The sequence below is a fragment of the Rhipicephalus microplus genome, chromosome 2 (assembly GCF_043290135.1).
Source record: "Rhipicephalus microplus isolate Deutch F79 chromosome 2, USDA_Rmic, whole genome shotgun sequence".
NCBI classification, from domain to species: Eukaryota; Metazoa; Arthropoda; class Arachnida; order Ixodida; family Ixodidae; genus Rhipicephalus; species Rhipicephalus microplus.
This window is the reverse complement of record NC_134701.1, coordinates 84864176-84884961: the sequence shown is the minus strand read 5'-3', so window position 1 is coordinate 84884961 and position 20786 is coordinate 84864176. Positions and strand designations below refer to the sequence as shown.

Genomic DNA, 20786 nt, shown 5'->3' with positions numbered 1-20786 from the left:
TGTGGTCCCTTCCAACGAGTCAGCACTTTCCTCAGTATTTTAGAAAGTCCGCTACTCATCACTGAATAATCCGCGCCGTTATCTATCAGTCCGATGACTTCGTAGCCGTCAACGAACACACGTAAATCGGAAGCAACGTCACTATCGAAGCATCGGTTTCTGAATCGGTCGTCGTTCAGCGTCAGCAATGGAGGTTTTTCTGCATTAGCGTCGACAGCGGCCTTGCCTCCACAGGTTGCTCACTCTAGTTTTCCCGATACGGGCTTGGGGAATGAGACCTTGGGGAGCTTGCTGAAGGCCGGGGGCTAGGCGATCTATACTTCCCCGTTGTCGTTGCACGAGGTTGGTGTCGTTGGAAGCCACTTGAGGTTTGACGACCTGACAGGTATTCTTCGATTTCGAAGGGACGTTCACCATTTCGTCGTCGAGGTGCATTAACAGGAAAACCACGTAGTCCTGTCTGGCGGTAGCGGCACGTTCGGTAGAGATGACCAGGCTCCCCACAGTGGTAACACAGCGGTATCCTGTCGGGAGTGCGCCAGACATCGCTCTTCCTTAGTCTCCTCTCTGGCGTTGACTGCAGGGTGCCTGGCTGCATCGTGTAGTGCATAGGTGTAGCCACCGCGACATCCGCACGTCCTGGAGGTACTTGTAGTAGCACATCAGCATACGTCATTCTCGTCTTCTGTTGTAGTGGTGGCCCTGGCTGTGCGTTGCTCGAAGGTTCGCGTACCACCTGCCTGACCTCCTCACGGATCACATCGGCCAGAGACGAAAGCATTGGAGCGTTCTGGTCAAGACGCTGCTTCGGCAGCTCTTCTCGCACAACAGATTGCACCAGCTCACGTAGTGCTTCCATGCCGTTACCGAAGACTGGTGGCAACGTGTCCAAGGAAGTGAGGATCGCATTTCCGTTGTATAACTTTGCTCGCTGTTGTAGCGTCCTTTCCATTGTAGTCGCCTCGGAACGAAACTCGGCGACGGTGCGCGGCGGGCTTCAAATTAGTCCGGCAAAGAGTTCTTGCTTCACGCCTCGCATCAGATGGCGCAGCTTCCTGTCTTCGCTCATATTTGATTCCGCTCGGTGGAATAGGCGAGACGTGTCTTCCAGATACACGGCGACAGTTTCGTTATTTCACAGATTTGTTGTCTGGAGCGCAGCTTCAGCTCTCTCTTTGCGGTCTGTGTTCGGGAAAGCAGCGAGCAGCTCCCGTCGAAAATCATTCCACGACCGGAAGGTAGCTTCGTGGTTTTCATACCACGTTCGTGCGCTATCTTCCAGTGCGAAGTAAACACTTCCAGGTTTGTGCTCTTCCCCATATCCGTTAGCCTTTGCGACGCGTTTAAAGTGATCAAGCCAGTCCTCTGCATCCTCGTAGCTTTCGCCGTGGAAAGGCTTTGGTAGCATTGGCTGGTTTACTACAATGTTGGCTGGAGTGACCTGAGCTGTCATGTCGGTTGCGTACCCGTTCACAGCCGTTGATGTTCCAAGGGAAGTCGATAAAGGCGAAAATTCAGGACCCTCACCACGTAGGCGTCGACTGCAGCGCTGATGAACAGGCGTCAGCTCGTTGGGTCGAAATCGCTGTGGTTCTGTACTGTGCTCCGTCACTCGAGAGAGGCTTGGCATCACACCCAGCACTTCCACCAGATTTGTAACGCACTCTTCAATGAACTCTTTTAATAGGCCAACCTAGACAGGGTGAACTTGTGCCCGAAAATAATAAGACAGCTAGATTGTCTCGAGGATTCACTTCTGCCTCTTCTTCTACGTTCTTCTTTTTTTCCAACACGGTTCGCGCGCAGCTGGGTCCCGCAGACTCGTGCGTCGCAAGCCATCTAGAGGGCACAACTGTCGGCTAGCACGCGTAACTTGAAGTCACGTTGTGTCAATATTAAGAAAAAGTAACTATTAGGGCGTTCATCAAAATAATTGACATTTATCTATACTCATCTTTTGTAGAAAAAAATTGAAAACGCTGCAGTCTACTGAATTTTACCTACGCACTCAGGTGTGAAAAACAAAGGCTACCGTTAGGAACTTTTTTTACATTTAAAGCACATTGCTTAAAAAGCGCTAAAAAGCAGGGGATGAAGACATACGCAAAACAGTCGATTAGTAGAGGATATTTATTATTTGGTTTTCCCATGCTTCGTGAATTTTAAGTGGCGGTGACGACCTCGCCACGTTGGATCAGTAGTTATGGCGCTCTACTGCTAACACGGAGGTCGCGGGATCGAATCCTGGCTATGGCGGCTGTATTTTCAGTGGAGGCGAATAATATTTGAGGCCCGTGTACTTTGACTGAGTTGTGCCTCGAGCCCAAACAAAGCTGCCAATTAATCATACCGAAATTGCATTTTATTGAAATATCACCTTCCAACAGGTCAACGCTGAGGTCGAAAGGGCTCTATTTTCAATGACGAAGGACAAGTAGTGTTGTGGCACAACATCCACTTTAGTTTGCTTCTAGGTGTCACGCGAGGTACGTCGGTCCCACGGCTTTGCGATATTGGGAAGACGTCGTGAGTGATACTGTGTGTGGCGCATTGACTTCATCCCGAACAATTGTGGCGACCTTCAGTGCCATGAAACTTATGACTACACGTGCAAGGTGCGCTTTTTTGTTTTTCCGCGAGACAACTATGTAAGCAGAAATTCGCTGCGTAAAATTCCACGAGACATCTTCATTCCGCTGCAGTTCTCCAAGGTGAGTTCCCTAGCAGAATTTTCTTATGTTTCACAGCGCGATTATAAGTGTGCGCAGTGTCTCAGCTTCAAATAGTACATAATATTGGTCGTGTTGCAGAGAGGTTGCGGATAAACGAGTATTATTTATTTATTCATTTTGTAGGTGTGCGAGCTGCACTTCGCGCCCGATGACATAACACAGGAGGTTTCGTACATTGACGAAGAAAGAGGGCTCACAATGACCACATTATTACTCAGTCCGCGAACTGTTCCAGCTGTTTAATTCTATCAAAATTTTCGAGTTGCCCCACGTATTTTTCGAAAGAGTGCGCAAGAAGAGGAAGCCTCGACTCCAAGCGAGAATGGCTGGAAGATGCAGAATATGCCTTTGATGTGTGCTGCTTCTTCTTATAAATAACCTCCAGGAGAAAATAAAGTATCACTGTATAATGTATGATTTTCACGCGTAAAATATAGAACTATATACTTCGGTGGTGGCACATGCCCAGTTTGGATCAGTAGCCTTTCCTTCATTGCCAAGAAAAGTTGTCCATGAGTATAGCAGGTGAATTACTGGCCCCTGCGCCTTTCCATGCCAAAAAAAAAAATGGCGCAAATTTACATGTTACACTGTAAATGTCATCGAAGGACGATAGTCTTGCGTCTGGAGAGAGTGAACAAAACGTTTATTTGATGTTCTAGGCAAGAAAATCGGCGAATGGTATTCTGAAGGCGCTGCGTTAGAATGCCTCGAGCGTGTAGCGAAGGTGAACAAGCGCATCTAGGCACGTTAGACATGAGCGCCATCTGGCAGTTATTTTCGAAAACGAAGGCGTGCGTGACCACGAAAAAAGATGCGCGCCAGTCTCCGAGGTGATAAGGTGTAGAATTCAAAGCGACGGGCAGGTGCCACCACCGTGTCGTCGTCGCAAAGCGTTGGAAACACCTTCTTGAGCATCGCGTTGCACTGTCAGCGCAGCGCGATAAACGGTACATTCCTTAGGCAGACATACAAAGCTTCGAAGTGTTGTTGTGGCGCCTCAGATATGCGCAATAATTCCTTTTAATTTGACAATCACACAACTATGAACGATAAACCTTGAGCAATATTGGTGGGCGCTGCGAATGGGGTTGGCCATTTGGTGCAGTTTGAGGTATCATTAGGGCGGACAAACAGAGAAATGTACAGACAGACAGACCAGAATTTTTCCGTCGAAGGCTCCAAGAAAGACTATCGTCTTTAAAATACAGGCCGTCCGAAGCGAAAGCACGAGCGCTAATTCGATGATTGTGACGATTCGTATGGGGGCAGGGGGGCAAAGAACTTTCCCGAAAAACTGCGACCGCATAAAAACGACGCCCGCCAGTTTGAACGACCGAGGAGGAGCGGTGGTCAATCACCTGGCTAGAGACAGCGGGGTCATTGACCAACGCATCGAATTTGACGACTCCAGCGTCGTTTACATAGGGGCCAGTAACTGTAAGTGGTCTTTTATGGACTTTGGCACGTCTAGACAACAGCTGATAACATCAGCAAACCTGCAGGTGCGCTGCCGATCGAACGTCTGCCTCAGCAGAATTTTGCGAGTTATGTAAAATAGGTGTGACCTAACGGCAGAGGAAAAGAGTCACGCTGTCAACCACGAAAAGAATGCGAGTGGGATGCAAGATGTACTTTCTTTTTCTGTAACAAAAAAACATGTTTTCTTTTTACGTTCTGTAGCTTGGTTGGTGTCTCTTTGTCTCAACCAAGGCCTATTAATACCACTGTCAGACGAACAATCTTAACTATGTTTGGCTAACCACGGCTACGGGTAGCTATGCTGCAAAACAGTGGCGAACATTCTGAAAAATGCCAAGGGGGACAGACATCTTGTGACGGCGGCCATTTTTATAGGTGTAGAATTCTTTGTTATAAAAAGTTAAAATCAAATCTTGAAGTATTTGAAAAATAAACATGGCTTCCCAGCTAATGTAATTGCTCTGTCCTATTGCGCCTCTTCTGAAACCTATCATGCCGCAGTTGCGATATCAGTAGTCTCACAGAGCTGAGGGTATTGAACATCTGTACGGGCTGCAGAAAATAAAGGCATTGAAAAAGTTGTATGCACTATACTTCACTGTGAAGTCATGATATTCGAGACAGAAATTTCAAGTGGTGTTTGCGATGGGTGCCCCTCTCCCCCAACTTCCACCCAAGACGAGTCCGGACACACCTAACCGCCATATGCCACACATGATTTACGCCAATGCTGCAAACATAGCCGCAGTTGGTCTACCAAATTTCTTGGTTATCGCAAACGGGTGCTTCCACGGCAGACACGAATCAGAGAAATTATCTTTTAGATTTCATTTAGAATTCTAATTTTATGCACACAGCACACAAAAGCCCAAAAAAGAACGAAGTTGACTTTTGGGCTTCTGCAGAAATTATCAAACATATTTGTTTTCTAGTTGTTATTGAGAATTCATGATGATATAAAATACAAATATTATCGTTACAAACAACACATTTTGTGTATAAAAATTGCCCGCAATAAAGAGTGTAATGACTTTGTTTAAAACTTGAAGATCGAAGGGAGCTATATTCAAGAAACTTTTAAATATGGGACCTTTTATAATAGTTACTACAATTGCCTTTTTTTCATAAGCCAATACATATAGCGTTCCAAAAACTGATGGACACCAAAATTAAAATGTGTTCAATAAGCTTTTTAAATATTGTGGTGGTACGGCAAATAGCTTAATTCCACGGGTCGTAATGGACGTACAGCATGACTCCAACATGGTGGCTCAGATGACGTAGCAGTATAATCAAGGGGCGATTCACGTGATTCGATGTGATAACAATGTCACTGGAAAGTCATTGGGTCTTTAAGTATGAATAACGAAGGAGCCACATGCGATGTATTGACAACATCAACGTGACATCACATAGTTCACGTTCCACCGCGTTGACATTGATACGTGGCTTTTTCATTAACGCCATTTGGTTCAAAGCATATTGGAAGCCTATTAGAAAACCAATAATAAAAGTTCCCCCATCATCTATTTTTATTTGTCCTTTAAAGAGACAATGGAGCACCGTGTAACAACTTGTGGCATTCCTTTGTTTGCAGTGATAATCTTTACGGTCTGCATCGGTTTAGAAGCAACAATTACATTTGCGAATATATCAACTTTGTTCAAATACCGCAATATTACTCGCTTTCAAAAAAAAAAAAGAACCGAACGCGATAACGTAGTCGAACCCTGTGTGCATCGTGTTCTCAGATGCTTCGGCTCTCGATGCATGCCTCAACCGTTTCGCAAGGAAAATGAAGCTGTGCCTGTATCACTGACCATTTCTAACTATCTTATAGAATTCGTACGGCAAGCACAGGCCACAATTACTCGGTCCACTACAGGTCTGCAAGGCTCACATTGTTCTTCGCTTGTTCACTTTGTTGATGGTCTGTGCCGATGGCAATAATTGATTATGACTGAGTGCATTGTAACTGGCCTGCCTTTAAAAACCTACTCGTTAAACAGTGCAGATGCTTTAACGCCTGGCACAATTTCACACTTCTGCCACGCAATATCACAGTGTCAGGAAGCCTCAGCCCTCTACATGATATTCATATCCGCCCCCCCCCCCCTTTTTTTTCAGTTATATCAAGCAACGTCTGCGGTAGAGCATCTTCTTGCCACACATAAGGCCTTATGAGATTCAAACTCGGGTCACGCGCGGTGTCGTATATTTGTCCGCCGCCGCTGCCACTCGTGTCCGTAACCACTGTAGCGCGAAATAAGAAAAAAATTTGTATCAACGAGATAGTGAGGCTTTGGTACTAAAGCACCACTTTATAACGGTAGTATAACTGAAAAATACGTTCAATATATTTTTTCATTGTATATTATGCAGTTAATAAAATAAAGATTTCGCTTTCAATATTACTGGGGGCTATTTGCATGAAATATAAAATAATCAAATCTCAATGATCGCATTTCTGATCCATGCTGATCAGAAATGCGATCTCCAGTGGAATTACTCAAACTGCGCTAAGACCATGGCGCGTACACCATGGCCGAAAACCGGCGCTTATCGCCATCTTCTCGTTATTTCAGTATTCTCCACTAAACAAACTATGGGTATTTTCACAGGAGGAAAAAAACAAAACAAAGACACCGTTATGCTGGGCGGCGCGCGCAAATACAAAGGCTAGCGTCAAAGCATCGGTAGTGCAATTCAGGGAGGTCCCCAATCAGCACGCCCCAATGATATCGCCATGGAATAACCGACAACAAAGAATTTTTTATGTATGGATTGGATCAGCGTGTGCATTCCTTGAAAGAAACCGTCCTTCAAATTGATTGTGTCTAGCCGCCTCACAGCTGGAGACCCCGAATTTGCTAGTCGAAGGTGAAGCGGTTATATCAAAAGCGCCTACCCGTGTGCCTACTTAGTACACAGTCATTACTTAGTCAAAGTAATCAGTCACAACTTAGTCACTACTTAGTCACTACTTAGTCAAAGCAGTGGCGTTGCCACCGCGGAGGCATTTTAACCACGTGAGACCGACACTGCTTACCAGGCCACGTAACTGTTAACTGGAAAACCCAGCAGATTGACGATGCATAACGCGACGGGTACTTTAGGAACAAAAGTCGCACGAACCAACCGCCGCTCCAGAAACGCAGATACTGGCCCAGCGCCAAAGCTCACTATATGGATGGATGGATGGATGGATGGATGCTATGAGCGTCCCCTTTATAACGGGGTGGTGACAAGTATGCCACCAGGCTCGACAAAAAAAAAAAAAACCTTTTTTCTTTTTTTTTATGTTGGCCTAATGTCTCTACTTCGATAAATTCTATCTTAATGGAAAAAAAGGTAAATTTTCAGCTTAAGTTCTCTGTCATTTACGGCACACTGTCCATATTTTATTTTTCCAATATATATTTTTGTCCTTTCTCTCTAATTTTCTGCCACCAATACTCTAACCGTCTCTTACTTATTTCAATCGCGGGTGTGTTCAGCTTTCCATTGTTGTCCCTAAAACCCAAGGCTTCCTGTAGGCTCGTGCCCAAACATACACCTGGGTGGATATCTCCACATTCAATCAGAACATGCTCCGCCGTTTCCTTATCTTTCCCGCAGCATGTGCATTGTTCTTCTTCTTTACTGAATCTTGCTTTATAACTACGCGTTCTAAGGCAGCCCGATCTCGCTTCAAACAGTAAAGCGCTTCCCCTTGAATTATCGTAAAATGCCTCCCTCCTTATTTCATTTTTGCCCTTTCGGTAGTTACTCAGAGCCGGTTTTTTCTCCATAGCTGCCATCCAGTAAATCCTCTCCGCCTCCCTGACCTTTCCCTTAACGCTCTTTGTTGACATATGGCTCACAATACCAGCCGTATATTTACTAGTGAGTCTTCTAGTTCTTTTTCTCCACTGTGTGTCCACGCTCTTCCTATACAAATAACGGAACACCTTCTCTGCCCATCTACTCTCCTTCATATTTCTTAGCCTTTCTTCGAACCTTATTTTGCTCTGCGCTTCCCTCGCCTCAAAACCTGCCCACCCCATATCGCCCTTTACAGCCTCGTTTGTCGTCTTCCCGTGAGCACCCAACGCGAGGCGCCCCACAGTCCTTTGATTCACATCCATTCCCGATTGCACCTCTGCCCTCATGCACACCACTGAGTTCCCAAAAGTAAGCCCTGGAACCATTACACCCTTCCACAGACCTCGAAGCACCTCATACCTATTGTATCCCCACAACGCTCTGTGCTTCATTATTGCCGCATTCCTCTTTCCTTTTGCTGCCGAGGCTTTTTCCTGTACCTCCATGTATCTATCACTCTCATTTACCCATACTCCAAGGTACTTGTATTCACTTACCCTCGGTATTTCTTGGCCTTGTATGGACACCGTCTGATCACAGGGATCATTGAATACCATCAATCCACACTTCGTTACACTGAATCCCAGTCCAAGAGCTTCACCTTCCCTTCCGCATATATTCGCCAGCTGCTGTATATCATCTCGACTGTCCGCAAATAAGACGATATCGTCCGCATAAAATAAACCTGGAAGCTTCTGCTCAATCATCATGCCGCCCTGTTTGTGTGACAGATTAAAACCAATGTTGCTACCTTCTAGCGCTTTTTCCATACTCACCATGTACAGCATGAATAACAGTGGGGACAAAGGACATCCCTGTCTCAGACCCCTGCTAACCTCAACGTTCTCTTTGCTACGCGGTGGTCTGAGGCGGTGGTGGCGCCGCGCCGCGGAAGCGTACCAAAACACATTTTTGTGACTTTCGCGGCGTCACTGCGATGCACATTCCTCCGTGCTGCGATGCATGGTGCCGGCCAACGAGTGAGCCCACAACCCTCTTCTAGCTCACTTTAGCCGAGGAGCAGTACTCACGTCAAGCGGCATGATTAATCTGTCAGCTTTCTCGCACAGACTATGGACACACGCACGCAGAATTAAAAGTAATATCACCACGCGGCTACAATTTCTCGCATTCAATTTCAGCGCGCTCACGACATATCCAATCACAGCCGCGTTGACGACAAGATGCGAGCGCTCCTGGACTCTGGTGACCACCTGACGTTATATTTATCTACAATGCGAAACTAGCAGCACGAGAGCGCGGCGTGTGCACCCTTGCTGCCTTCGAGAGTGGTAATTCCCATGCTGCAGGTGGAACGAAAGAACCTGTGGGAAAGAAGAGATACGAACACGCCTGTGGGAGGCGCGTGTTGAGTTGGCAAAAAGACAGCACGACAACTACAGTGATGCCGCTGCACCGCAGTATATAAGTATTCTGTGGCTGCACTGCTAAAATGTTGAGTAATTGACCGCGCTGACGTGCTCACACGGTGTTTCTTTGATAACTGCTGCAAATGTCCCACACGCGTTTCCAGCGCCACACGCGTTCGTGTAGCCATTTCTATGAACGCTGCTATCACGCGCTCCACACTGTCTTCATGTCATGACCACCGCAAGCGAGCTACAAGCAGACTCGGCTGCACGAAAAGCTCGGGCCATCCTGCATCGCACCCCAACTTGCAAATTTTCTCTCTGCATTCGCACCTGCAGAGTCGTATAGCTACAAGTGCTTTCTCGTACCATGAAACTTGCTGAGAATGTGCCTAATTTTCTCAGCTTGTAAGCTGCGCTAGGTGAACCTTGCAGTGCACAAATGGCCAAGTGTGTTCGAGTTTGCTTTTTTATTTTTGTAAACGAAACTGAGGCATGACTGCAGTAAAGCTATTGTTTGACAAAGGTGTTACATCCGGTTTCTCGTGCCCGACAGCTAAGGGCTAAAACTAGCAAAGCTTTCAAGAGGTCTTGCCCACTTCGCTTCGACGTACAGTCGAATTTCCGAAAGCAAGACACGGCTTGAGGACCACAGGAAACATGCTCTTCAATAAAAGAAAACAACTAATCACTTGACAGGAAGAAACCGCAATGGTGAGGAATGGAGGAATATAAAAAGGCAGAAACATCAACGCCAAGTGCAGTGTGCCTACCTCGGACCTTCGTGTAACTTCAAAAGATGGCCACGACAAGTGTGCACCCTTCGCTGTGGCCTGCTTTGAGCGCATTGTTTGCTGTTCAAAAAAAATCAAAGATGATTACTTTCAAGTGCCTCGTTTGCGAATATGCTAGGTTGTGGAAAATGCTCGAACCCCAACTTGAAAAAAAAAAAGGCGTGACGGTAAGCGTGTCTCTCGTGTGATTCACCTTTTTTTCATTTTAGTTTGTGGTGTTAACTGAGCTCTGAGTGTTTATATTTCGACCTTTTTATTGACTGCCCATAATTTCTTTTATTGTAAACTGCACAGGCAGAGCCTCCCCGAGTTTGATATGCTCGCGAAGAGAAAAAAAAATGAGATACTGCGAAGAAGTGGATGATTAAGAACAAAATTTACCTAAGCATCAACGACAAGAAACGCATGACTTCAGCCATGAGTCAGTGACTCAAGAGTGGCTTGACGGGCTTTTTGAAGAGTTCGTCATCAGCCCAGTGGAGCTGGCTGTGGAAAAGCTATCAATTAAAAAGCTCATCAAAGCAATAGCCCCAGGAAGAATGGTCCTTACGTGTCACAAACTGATGAATTGCCTCAATGAGCACCTCCACAATATGAAAGAAAAGTTGCGACCAACTTTTCAAACTCTCCTTCGCGTGGCCATCATTGCGGACTGCATGCTGGATGCACATCCACAGGTAAACATTGAGCTCTCGATATTTGCTAAACAAAATCACAGAATATCCATGGAGTGCATGATGATGAGTGGGGCGAAGTATCCGTCTACGCTGCCGTCCGTTCGTTCTTGCTTTCCTCCGTCCGTCCGTCCGTGCGTCTGTTCGTCAGTCCATCCGTCCACGCATCCGTTCATCTATGCGTCCATCCATCTGTCCATCGGCCCGTGCATCTGTCTGTCCGTCCACCCATCTACTGAACACTCCAAGTACCACCATCTCGCATCTTTTCATCATACATTCATCATATAGAAGTTCTGCCATCCAGCGGACATTCCAATGACTAAAAGAGAGTCGGCTGGGCTAGAGTGGCACGCGCGCACTCTCTTACGGCCGCCGCTTCGCGTCTAGTTCCCACCTTTCGCCGCGTCTAGTTCATGAAACTGCGGCCCAACACTCGTTAAACCTCGCTAAAACCAAGAAGGTTACGCCCAACGAGTTCAACGTGGCAACCAGCTAGTGCTGAGAGTGCGTCCTTCTGATACTAGTTTTTTTTTTTAGTAAGCACCAAATTCAAAGCAAATTTTATTGCAGATTAAGTCACCAATACTCGTCTTTGTAGGTTATTTACTCAGAAGCAACTATATCTTTATTTATGATTAATGTGCGTGGGTTTCTTCCTCAATTCAATTGAGGGCACGCATGCTGCTCCTCTAGTTCGGCTGTGGAGGTAGCTATACGTACTACTACGACACACTACTACTACTACCACTACGACAACGACGACGACTACTACTAGATACATCACAGACACGCGACCCACTGTTTAAGGAGTCTCGCCCCTAAAAGGTGTATATAGTGACGAGTTTGCTAGTTCGTTAATGTTCACCTCATCGTCGAAATTGTTCTCTTCGCAAAAAATTGAATATAGGTCGTAAAAGAAAAACGTACTTTGTGTCCACAACGGGCTGGATATCAATTCTACGGCTAACAAATATATATTTGGCGCATGAGTTATGCTTCCCTCCGCGTTAGTACAAACTAGGCCCCCTTTCTAAACGGTGCATTTTTACACACTTGAGTGTTCGGTACAATGTCTTATAAAACAATTTTTCCAGGCGTTACCTTGAAGCGAAAGCTCCATAAATGGCTCGACTCAGTGACTTTAGGCCGAAAAGCGGCAGCGATACCCTGCCACCGAATGGAGAAGCGTAACATACGAAAGCCTGGCCACTACCCTTGAAGAAGTCTTCAGTGAAATCGAGCTCCATTGAAAGGTCACTAAAGAGATCACAGACGATGGATCGAATTTCTTAAAAGCTTTCTGGTAGAATAGAATTACTTGCGCATCTTTTGAACTCTTCTTTCTTCTTTTAATTACAGAGCTCTGGTATGCACTGTGATGTATTCAATTGACGTTTCGCAGGGCCTGTGGTCATTATGAAGAAGACAAGGAATGCGAGAAGAACTGCAAGCCTCGGCAGAGGTTAGTCAATAGTTCAGAGATGTTTAAGTTTTGAAATAGCTTTCCCTAGATTTTTTTTTACTTTCCCAAATTAATTTTTAATTCAAATGCACCGCTTTGTTCTCTTTCACATTCGTCATGTTTCGTTTTTTTCTTTTTTGTAGATTGATCAATCCTAACTTTTTAATTAAGAAGTCTTTCGTGAAAAGCACCCGGCTCTTGGCCGATCCTCCAGCGTGGGTGTGCGCCACATAATGAAGGAACTTGATTTGACTCTACGGCTATGTTCGCTTTCGACAGCACGAAGGAATTCAAACCGGCTTCCACCACAGCACCAGTGTTCTGCGCACACCATGCACCTTATTGCAAGTGTTGGCGCAGCGCGGGTGGATCCAGTTGACACTGAATACGCTAGGATAAAACGAACTGTGTTTAGAAAGTGTCTAAAAATGTTCAATAAGCAAGGGCAGTCGGCGCAAGCAACTGACTTGATTAAGACCCACTGCGGGATCTACTTGCCACACCCGGATGTTACCCGGTGGAATTCGACATTGAGAGCTCTAGATGCCATCAACAAGTTTCTGGAAAAGGGACAAGGCTTTGAACTGATTTTCTCTAAGCTTGAGATTTCCAGGCTGCAGAGCTTAAGCTTAAGCCCATAGCAGGATACTGCTATGAACTTAACTGCTATAAGCTTAACTTAACTTAACTGCTATAACTATACTGCTATAAGCTTAAGTTCATAGCAGAATACTGCAAGGTATGGAGATCCTACGCAGAATTCTCGCATTGCTTGGTTCAACATATGGTTCTTATAATACACGTCATAGCCAGTGCGGTGTTCCTTGGATATCCTGCAAGGTAACAACTACAGTGTTTATGTAATTATTTCGGACGCTCGATGTTCTGATCAAGAAGATCGAGTCCGAGCAAATCTCAGGACTAAATTACTGCAAACACTTAGCTGAGTGTGTCTTAGATGGAATACGCCAAAGGTCTGTTTTTAACATTCTTCGTATGCTTCTCAAAAATATGTAATCGCCTGTTTAAAGCTTCACTTACGCCAACACTAGTCGGCCATAAAAACGTTCTATATATCGTCACATTTAATTATAATGCTAATTTGATCATAAGAAACCTATTTAATGCTGTCGCATATTATCAGTAAGTTATTGTCATCTGCCGAAAAGAGCTTATGATATCGCGAAATACAGAATATGCCATTTTGAAATGTTCATAGATATTCGAAAATATTTCCCTGAAATTTAGGAAAAACCATTTTGCTTATTACACTCTTTTGTTGACACAGATTCATCGCAATTATCGATCAGAAGGATCTGCTTGTTGTGGCTACCTTGCTACCGAGGTTAAAGTTGTGATGGATTGGCGATGAAGCAAAGTGAAGTACCGTCGTCGATACCGTCAAAAGCAAGCTGTTGAGATTTGCTCGGCTTGCGGACAACGAGACAGTGCCTCGAATGAGCTCCAACTCAACGGAGGATGACTTCTTCGGTAAAGGCCATTTGACGACATCACTGACCGACGAAGAACTTCCTCGATACTTTTACATGCGGAGCATGTTATACTATGGGGCTAGTCATGCGCCTTCACCGTCCGCAGCCTCCCCTCCTCCTTCGCCAGCCATCTGTGCATCCCTTCCTCCTCTCAACACAGCGCGCGCTACGCTCGCTTCTCCCCTCCGCGCGCCGCGCGACCTTTAGTTTTACGTGCGCCAGCTGTATGCTAACGCGCGCATTCGCAGGCCGGGGCCGGTGCTCGCTTTAAATAACCGAGTGTCTGGGCGCGCCGCTCTTCGTCGGCTGGTTTGTGCGGTCGCTCCACGTCCGATGTCGCTGGTGAAAATGTATGCCACCGTGGAGAAGTACGTCGACGACGCCGTGGAAAAATACCTGAAACAACGACCTCAATGACGACGCTTCATGATAGTTGGCGACTTCAACGTCGACGTCATCAAGGACGATTGGGTGGTCGACTACATGGAGTCGCGGCACTCGCTGAAACGAGCAACGCACGACGGCAAACATCATCCGACCACGGTTCGCGAGACGTGCATCGACCACGTCTCTGCGAATTTCGACCTTCGACCGCTGCAACCAGACCCACTCACCCTTCGCTTTACGGACCATAAAGCCATCTTGCTCAAAATACCCAAAGCATCTCATCAATAAACATCGTCTTTCGCAGCATACGTGCGCGCGTGTTCACTCGTGTTCACTGATAACACACACGCATGTCGCAAATTACAAACCACATTTATCACAGTCCAACATATATGCTCCGCATGCTAACCCGTGTTCCCACTCGGGAAATTGCGGTCATTTTTAGTGCTGCGGGACTTCGCGCTGAAGCGGCTCAAGAAAAACTTTCCACGTATTTACCTACTATATTCTTCAACGTGAATACGGGAGTACCGTCTAGTGCATCCATGGAGTGCCTATTCAGTATAGGGGCGGACGTATTCACTAAGAAGCGAGGCAGGCTGTCTGACGACAACCTCGAAATGCCGCTTTGCTGTGGTTGGTGAAAAGTTGTATTTGGAATTCTTAAGTGTTGCTTATGAACTTTGTTCTAAAAATAATTTTTTTTTTCTATTTGCGACTGCAGCTACGTTTCCCGTTACTGAACTGCCGAGCGAGCCAAGCTGGTTTTGGCATGTTCACATAAACGACGTCGCAATCTTGCAGTAATTATAGGGGTTAAAGGGAACAAAATACGTACGTGACTAGGTCATTGAAGCATTTTTTACAACTATAAAATTTGCGCATATATTTTGAAGTACTGCATCAGAACTACTGTAAATTTGTTAAGAGTTCGATGGCTTTTTCTTCGCGGAAAGCGTTGGTGATTGAATTGAGGAATGACTGCGAGGTTAATTCGTTAGGAAGGAAGACACAATACTTTCTCATTTAATCAGCATTTTAAGTTTATTGTAAAAACTGTTATGTGAAACATAAATACAATATATATAAAATTATATTGGGGCTTCCTACAGCAAAGACACGTTGATTAAAATTTATGATTGCGGAGTAACGGCAGAGGTAATGTTCGTTAATTTTCTCCTTTTTTTTTTGGTAACGATAATGTTAACGCGTTTCACTTTTTTTTGTTGGTGACGTAGGGTGGGAACGCGTTCCTTTTTTGTTGGTGTAACGTATAAATATGCTGAAAAAGCAGTTTGGGGGGGGGGGGGGGGCAAGGGCCTGTTTTGCTACCCCCCCCCCCCCCCGCACCCGCTCAGCTACGCCACTGAAGTTGGTGTTTCGTTTCTTATCCACTTGTTATATAGTATCGTCTCCTCCTTCAGACCCTCACATCCTTCCTTAATTTCTCTACGTCTCATGGCTGCATAGTTTACCCGCTTCCCTATTTCTTTCCGTCCTACTCAGCCTAGCTCACATCGCGTACGTGGTATTGAGAATTGATGTGAGCTAGGCTATATATAAAGGTGGTGCGAAAATGAGTACTTTTGCCACCCCTTGATATATACTATAGTTTCACCTCTCCTGATCCTCCTTTCCACACTCATCACCTACACATAAACCTTCCACATCGTTACTTCTTTTTACTACCCCTTGCAGTACTATGTTATAAACACGTGTAAGAACCGCAAGAGGTGGGAAGTATATTATATGCGCTCAGCCCGTCTGCGCCGAGTTTTCAGTGACCGCCTGCCACGAAATCAACCTTACACATCTCCTTTCTTTATCGGTTACCTTTTCTGCCTAGTTGCAAATAATGTTCGATATCTCTCACTATTTTATTGGTATACGTTCACTGTTGCTTCAGCATTAGACCCCTATGCGTCGAGCGTCCGCAACATGGATTTCGGTTTCGTTTTCGTCAACTAACAGCCCTGGCGGCAAGTCTGTGGCGCACACAGAGGAAGCTTTTCGTGGTTCTGAACTTCTTATTTTAGGGCTTGTTGCTGAATCATGCGCGAAGAGTCTCGAACGCCGTTTCCAACGGTGTTCGATGTAGCTGCTTATTTAGAGGAGGCGACGGTTCGGTGGCGTCTCGTGTTTCCATATTTTCGCGGTGGTCGCACTATCAGAGTCCCACGCCGCCAGTAGTTACACGGGCGGAACCGGCTGGCCATCAGCAACATTTAATGCACGAGAGAGCGTGAAGGGAAAGAGCACATGACAACAAACCACACGTGAGTTGACCGTTCTTGCGCAACATCCAATCCCTGGCGAGTCGGGTGCCAACTTGCACGGTGGGATGATAAAGCTGTCGCGGTAATTTGCCTCGATGCTCTGTAAAAAAAAAAGCTGATAGCAGCCTCCTTTTCGCGAGAGATCGTGTTGTTTGTCGCCCTCGTCCCACACCTGCGCACTGCTAGCAGCTGCTCCGTGTCACGTTCTTTTATCGCTCAAGATGACTAGCCAAGTGCAGCCTTCCTGATCGAGCGTCTTAGACAGGACGAACAGTACGCGATTGACAGCGGTGATTCAATAAATAAGGTCTCGTCCTCCACTGCCACGATCGTGTTGTCATCTTGTTTCGTCAATCACGCTTCCCGTATTGTGCAGTACATGGCTCCCTTTTATCGAAGGCTGGATGGTAATAGTTGTCGGGTTGCCGTTCAGCTTTAGTTTTTTTGCACAGTTTTAAGTTCATTTTTACCGATGTGCGCTGTGTCAGGTCTATGAAGCGCCAGGGAAAATATAGTGCGTTGTGGTCGGAGTAACTCGCGCGTGCTAATGTTAGGCGACCTCAACTTTCGTGATAACCTGTGCCCAGTTTAAGTAGCGCCCTGACGCTCCACGCCTGCTGGCTTTTGAGGCCGCAATTTTATTATCTCCGTGAACCGCTCAGAGATAGCCAGAGTGCGTCGGCAGCTCAGCTGGCGTTTGGGCGAAAGAAAAGAGAACAAATCGAAAAGACTGAGTGAGCGAGGTCCGCTAGACGGGAGGAGAGAGAAGTTGTCGTTCCTGTGTGTGGCAGTTGTCGCGGTCCTGTGTTTCCTCCTTCTCTGTTGCATCGGCGGGAGCGCTCACCACACACGTACGGGGTTCTTATTTCTCCTTTCAGTGCTGCGCCGTGTTACCGCACTCGTATGTCTGCCAACTGCACCGGCGCGCTTTGGTTTTTGTGGTCCTGACGTGAAAGGGCTGTGAATTATGGCCAAATGTAAGTTTGTGCTTACTGATGCCTGCCACCGTTTAACCTGCCGTAGCTTCTTGCCGTCTCTCTTGTGGACGTTTAACTGTTGATTGTTTTGTCGGCGTGCATACGTTTGCGGGTGCGTGCATTTGAATGATGGCTCACGTAATTCTAGCAGCTCACGGGTGAAATAGAATGACAGCTCAGCCACTTTTCGATCGTCGGGTTGTGCGGAGTTAACAGTAATAAAGTTCTAAATTATGCCGTAATCGCCAATATATTCTGGGCTGCTGTGCATTTATAGAGGATGCATTTGTTAGGATATTTTAGAAGCAGGATCTCTTATATTACATGCGATATATACTATTAAATGTGGAAGTATTTACTTACAGAAAGCTTGTAGTCAGAATGACTAATATGCACTGGGGAAGTGGGATGAATAAGGAAAAGGTTGATGATGCAAGAAGGAAAGTGCATGCATATTCAATGATTCTTACTCACCAGATTCTTGGCCAATCTGCCCATGTGGGCCCGAGTCCTTAGAGGACAGCAATAATATTCAAGTGTTATGTGTTGCATCATCTCAAAAGCTGTTAGTCAAGTCTGGTGGATTGTAATGCGGACAGAGTGGCCGTTACAATCGTAGCGGTGCTGCTGTGCCAGGCCTACAGTATACTACTAAACTGCTCATTTCTTGCGCACAGGGGAACGGCTCAATAGAAAGTCAACAGAACAAGCACTGGTCTAACAACTGGGACATAGACCAGCACTTGGAGCGCAGCTTTTGTTAGACTGCTTATTGGTTGTTAGACCACTGTTTTTTCATGTCCAATTCATTTCGTTTTGTTGCTCTGAGCACTACTGGAAAAAAATAGCAACAGCCAGGGTCTCTTATGCATGCACTTAAGAATAAGGCAAAAAGCCATCATCTTTTGACCTCATTCGATGTATTGATCGTGCCTCACCACACTTCCGCATCTTCCTGCACCTAAGATTGTTTGCCTCTAAAATCGGTGGCTACTCATGCGCATTTGCATTGCTTATGTGATCAAACTAACTTTCACCAAGCTACACTGCCATGCTATTAACTAGAGGTCAGATTTTTAGGCATTGAAAGAGTGCCTTTTAGGCATCAGAAATAGGCAGGCAAAACAGCATTTCAAGTGAAGAAAATAGGCAGTCAACGCATGTTTAAGGCCTTAAACTTCATAAATGTATGCACAAGAAGTTTGTGCATCAGTGTAAATGATTTCAAAATGAAGAGATTCACGACCTGTATGTGCAAAAGAAAAGTAAAAAATGTTATTTTTGCGATGGCACAAGGGCACCAACTGCTGAACATAGCCATGCAGTTGTCCTTTTTCCCACACGGTTAGGAGATAGTCTCTTCTTTTATCTACACAATACCATTAAAAAGCTCATTTAGCCGAAATTCCGCTTTTGGTCTTGTCGTCGCTAGTTATGAGCAAAAAACCAGTGTTTTTCATGAGTGAAAATTCTACATAGGTGCAAGCAGTTTAGTAATTAAAAGGTTCGGTGTGGCTGACGATTGAATGCAGGCCTCCTGCTTGACGAGAAGGTGTTGTAACACACAACAATGGAAGTGTTTGCAAATGCTTCTTAAAATAATTTAACAGTGATTAAAATACTGCATAATGTGAATTCTGAGTCCAGCTTCATGTTGTGTCAAGGCGAACCATGTTTGACGTTCTGACTTTTGCACATTATCGACTATGACATGATTTTTGTGACTGGGACAGCAGCCTCTACACCATTATTCATCTTCCTGCAGATAAGCAAGGTACCGGCTACACATCTATAAGGTATTACAGGCACTTTGTTGACGATGAAGAGTTATGGCTGCGCACTTAGCAGTGGGTGGGAAACATTAAACCACACATTTGTTTCGCATTTTGCATTGTGTGATGACTGGTTGTTATCTGACTCTTCTGCGATGGTATATTACTTACATTGACGTAATTTCTTGCCCAACATGACACTTTTGTAGGGTCTTTTTGCAAGCCGTTTTCAAGCACCATTGTGGCCTTTAATAGAATGCTCAACTGCGATTCAGGGAGGGCCCGGGTTCAAGTTTTATCCAAACTTGGATATTTCTTTTTCATTTTATTATGTCACGTGTGTCGGTTACTTCCTCATGTCTGTTGGCTACCCCACTGAGAGGGACCCTGCTCAACGCAGGAGCGATCCTCTAAGAACTGCTTTCTAATAAAAAATTATGCTGTGAAAATGCCAATTAGAAAAAGGAGTTTCCTTATGCAAGTAATACTATGTGACAGAATCTCAGAATCGCGCCAGCCGTCAAAACAAGTCAATTGCGCTAGGAGTGGGTGGCTTGAAGCTGCCAACCCATCAAAAATTGTGCAGCTGTGCAGTTCGGATGCGTATGATGGGCTCTTGAAGCATGATGACTGGATTCTGCGTGACACAACAGGAAAAGACGCAAAGATGGTACACAAATGCCACTGTGCTTGTCTTTACATCTGCCCTTGGGGTGTCACATTCAATCCAGTAGACATGCGCAACAGAATCCAGCTTGCCCAAATGTCAGTGCTTCTGCTGTGGGTATGTCGTCAATTTGCTAAGTGAAGAATTATGGTGTAGTCGGTGCTTATCTACTATAGATACAGCAGACATACTAGAATAGTTTTGAACAGCCAATGTTACATGCACAAATGTTTCTTTCCTTGTAGCACGCTTGAAGTTGATGCGCACACTATTGCATTTTAGCCTTGAGGGCTAAGCTCAAGGAAAGGGTATTACAAATTCTTTGATAGCCAGCTTAGTCAAGTGTCCATTGTCGAGTCAACATGTTCCTCAGCCTCTTTCTATTTGGCATGACTCAGAGCAGATAGAGGACCGTTGAAAAGCTAGAAGGGTGGAATGCCTAGCAGTGGCACAGCCAGGGGGTGGCACACTGGGCCTGTGCCCATCCCTGAAAAAAATTGTTACCTGTGCTCCTTGTGCCTAGTATTGGCTACATCTAATTGCGTAGAGTGAATTTTACCCCTGTAGGTGAACCTCTTAAAAAGCGAATTGGAACAATGCAAAAGCTGTGTGCCATAATATTTTTTCTTTCTTTTACTGCTCACTCTCCTTTCCCCTGATGTCTCTCCATGGTTCCGTATTCACAAACTACTCGTGCCATGTCACTGCAGCGGTGCAGCGATGTATGATGGCCGGCGCATCCCATTTCATTGCTCCTAGTGGCTGTTATTTGAAAGTTGGTTGAACTAAAGTATTACGCGGAAGCTCGTCGATTTTCAAACAATGTTTATTGC

At 45.5% G+C, this 20786-nt stretch overlaps 1 protein-coding gene and 1 pseudogene across 4 annotated transcripts in view; both read left to right on the top strand.

The window, feature by feature from the left end:
* The first annotated feature begins 12614 nt into the window (after positions 1-12614).
* LOC142790157 (uncharacterized) lies at positions 12615-14905 on the top strand (annotated as a pseudogene).
* A 1353-nt stretch (positions 14906-16258) lies between these two features.
* LOC119170828 (sodium-dependent phosphate transport protein 3-like) overlaps positions 16259-20786 on the top strand; it is an 86701-nt gene continuing 82173 nt past the window's right edge. For 2 of the 4 annotated variants that reach the window (XM_075886602.1, XM_075886599.1), the window contains exons 1-2: positions 16259-16537; positions 17416-17514. In XM_075886602.1, the coding sequence (XP_075742717.1) occupies positions 17505-17514 (10 nt within the window). In that variant the 5' untranslated portion in view covers positions 16259-16537; positions 17416-17504. Of the gene's footprint in view, positions 16538-16771; positions 16945-17415; positions 17515-20786 lie in introns of those variants that run through there. The other 2 variants (XM_075886600.1, XM_075886601.1) reach the window with 2 other exon arrangements.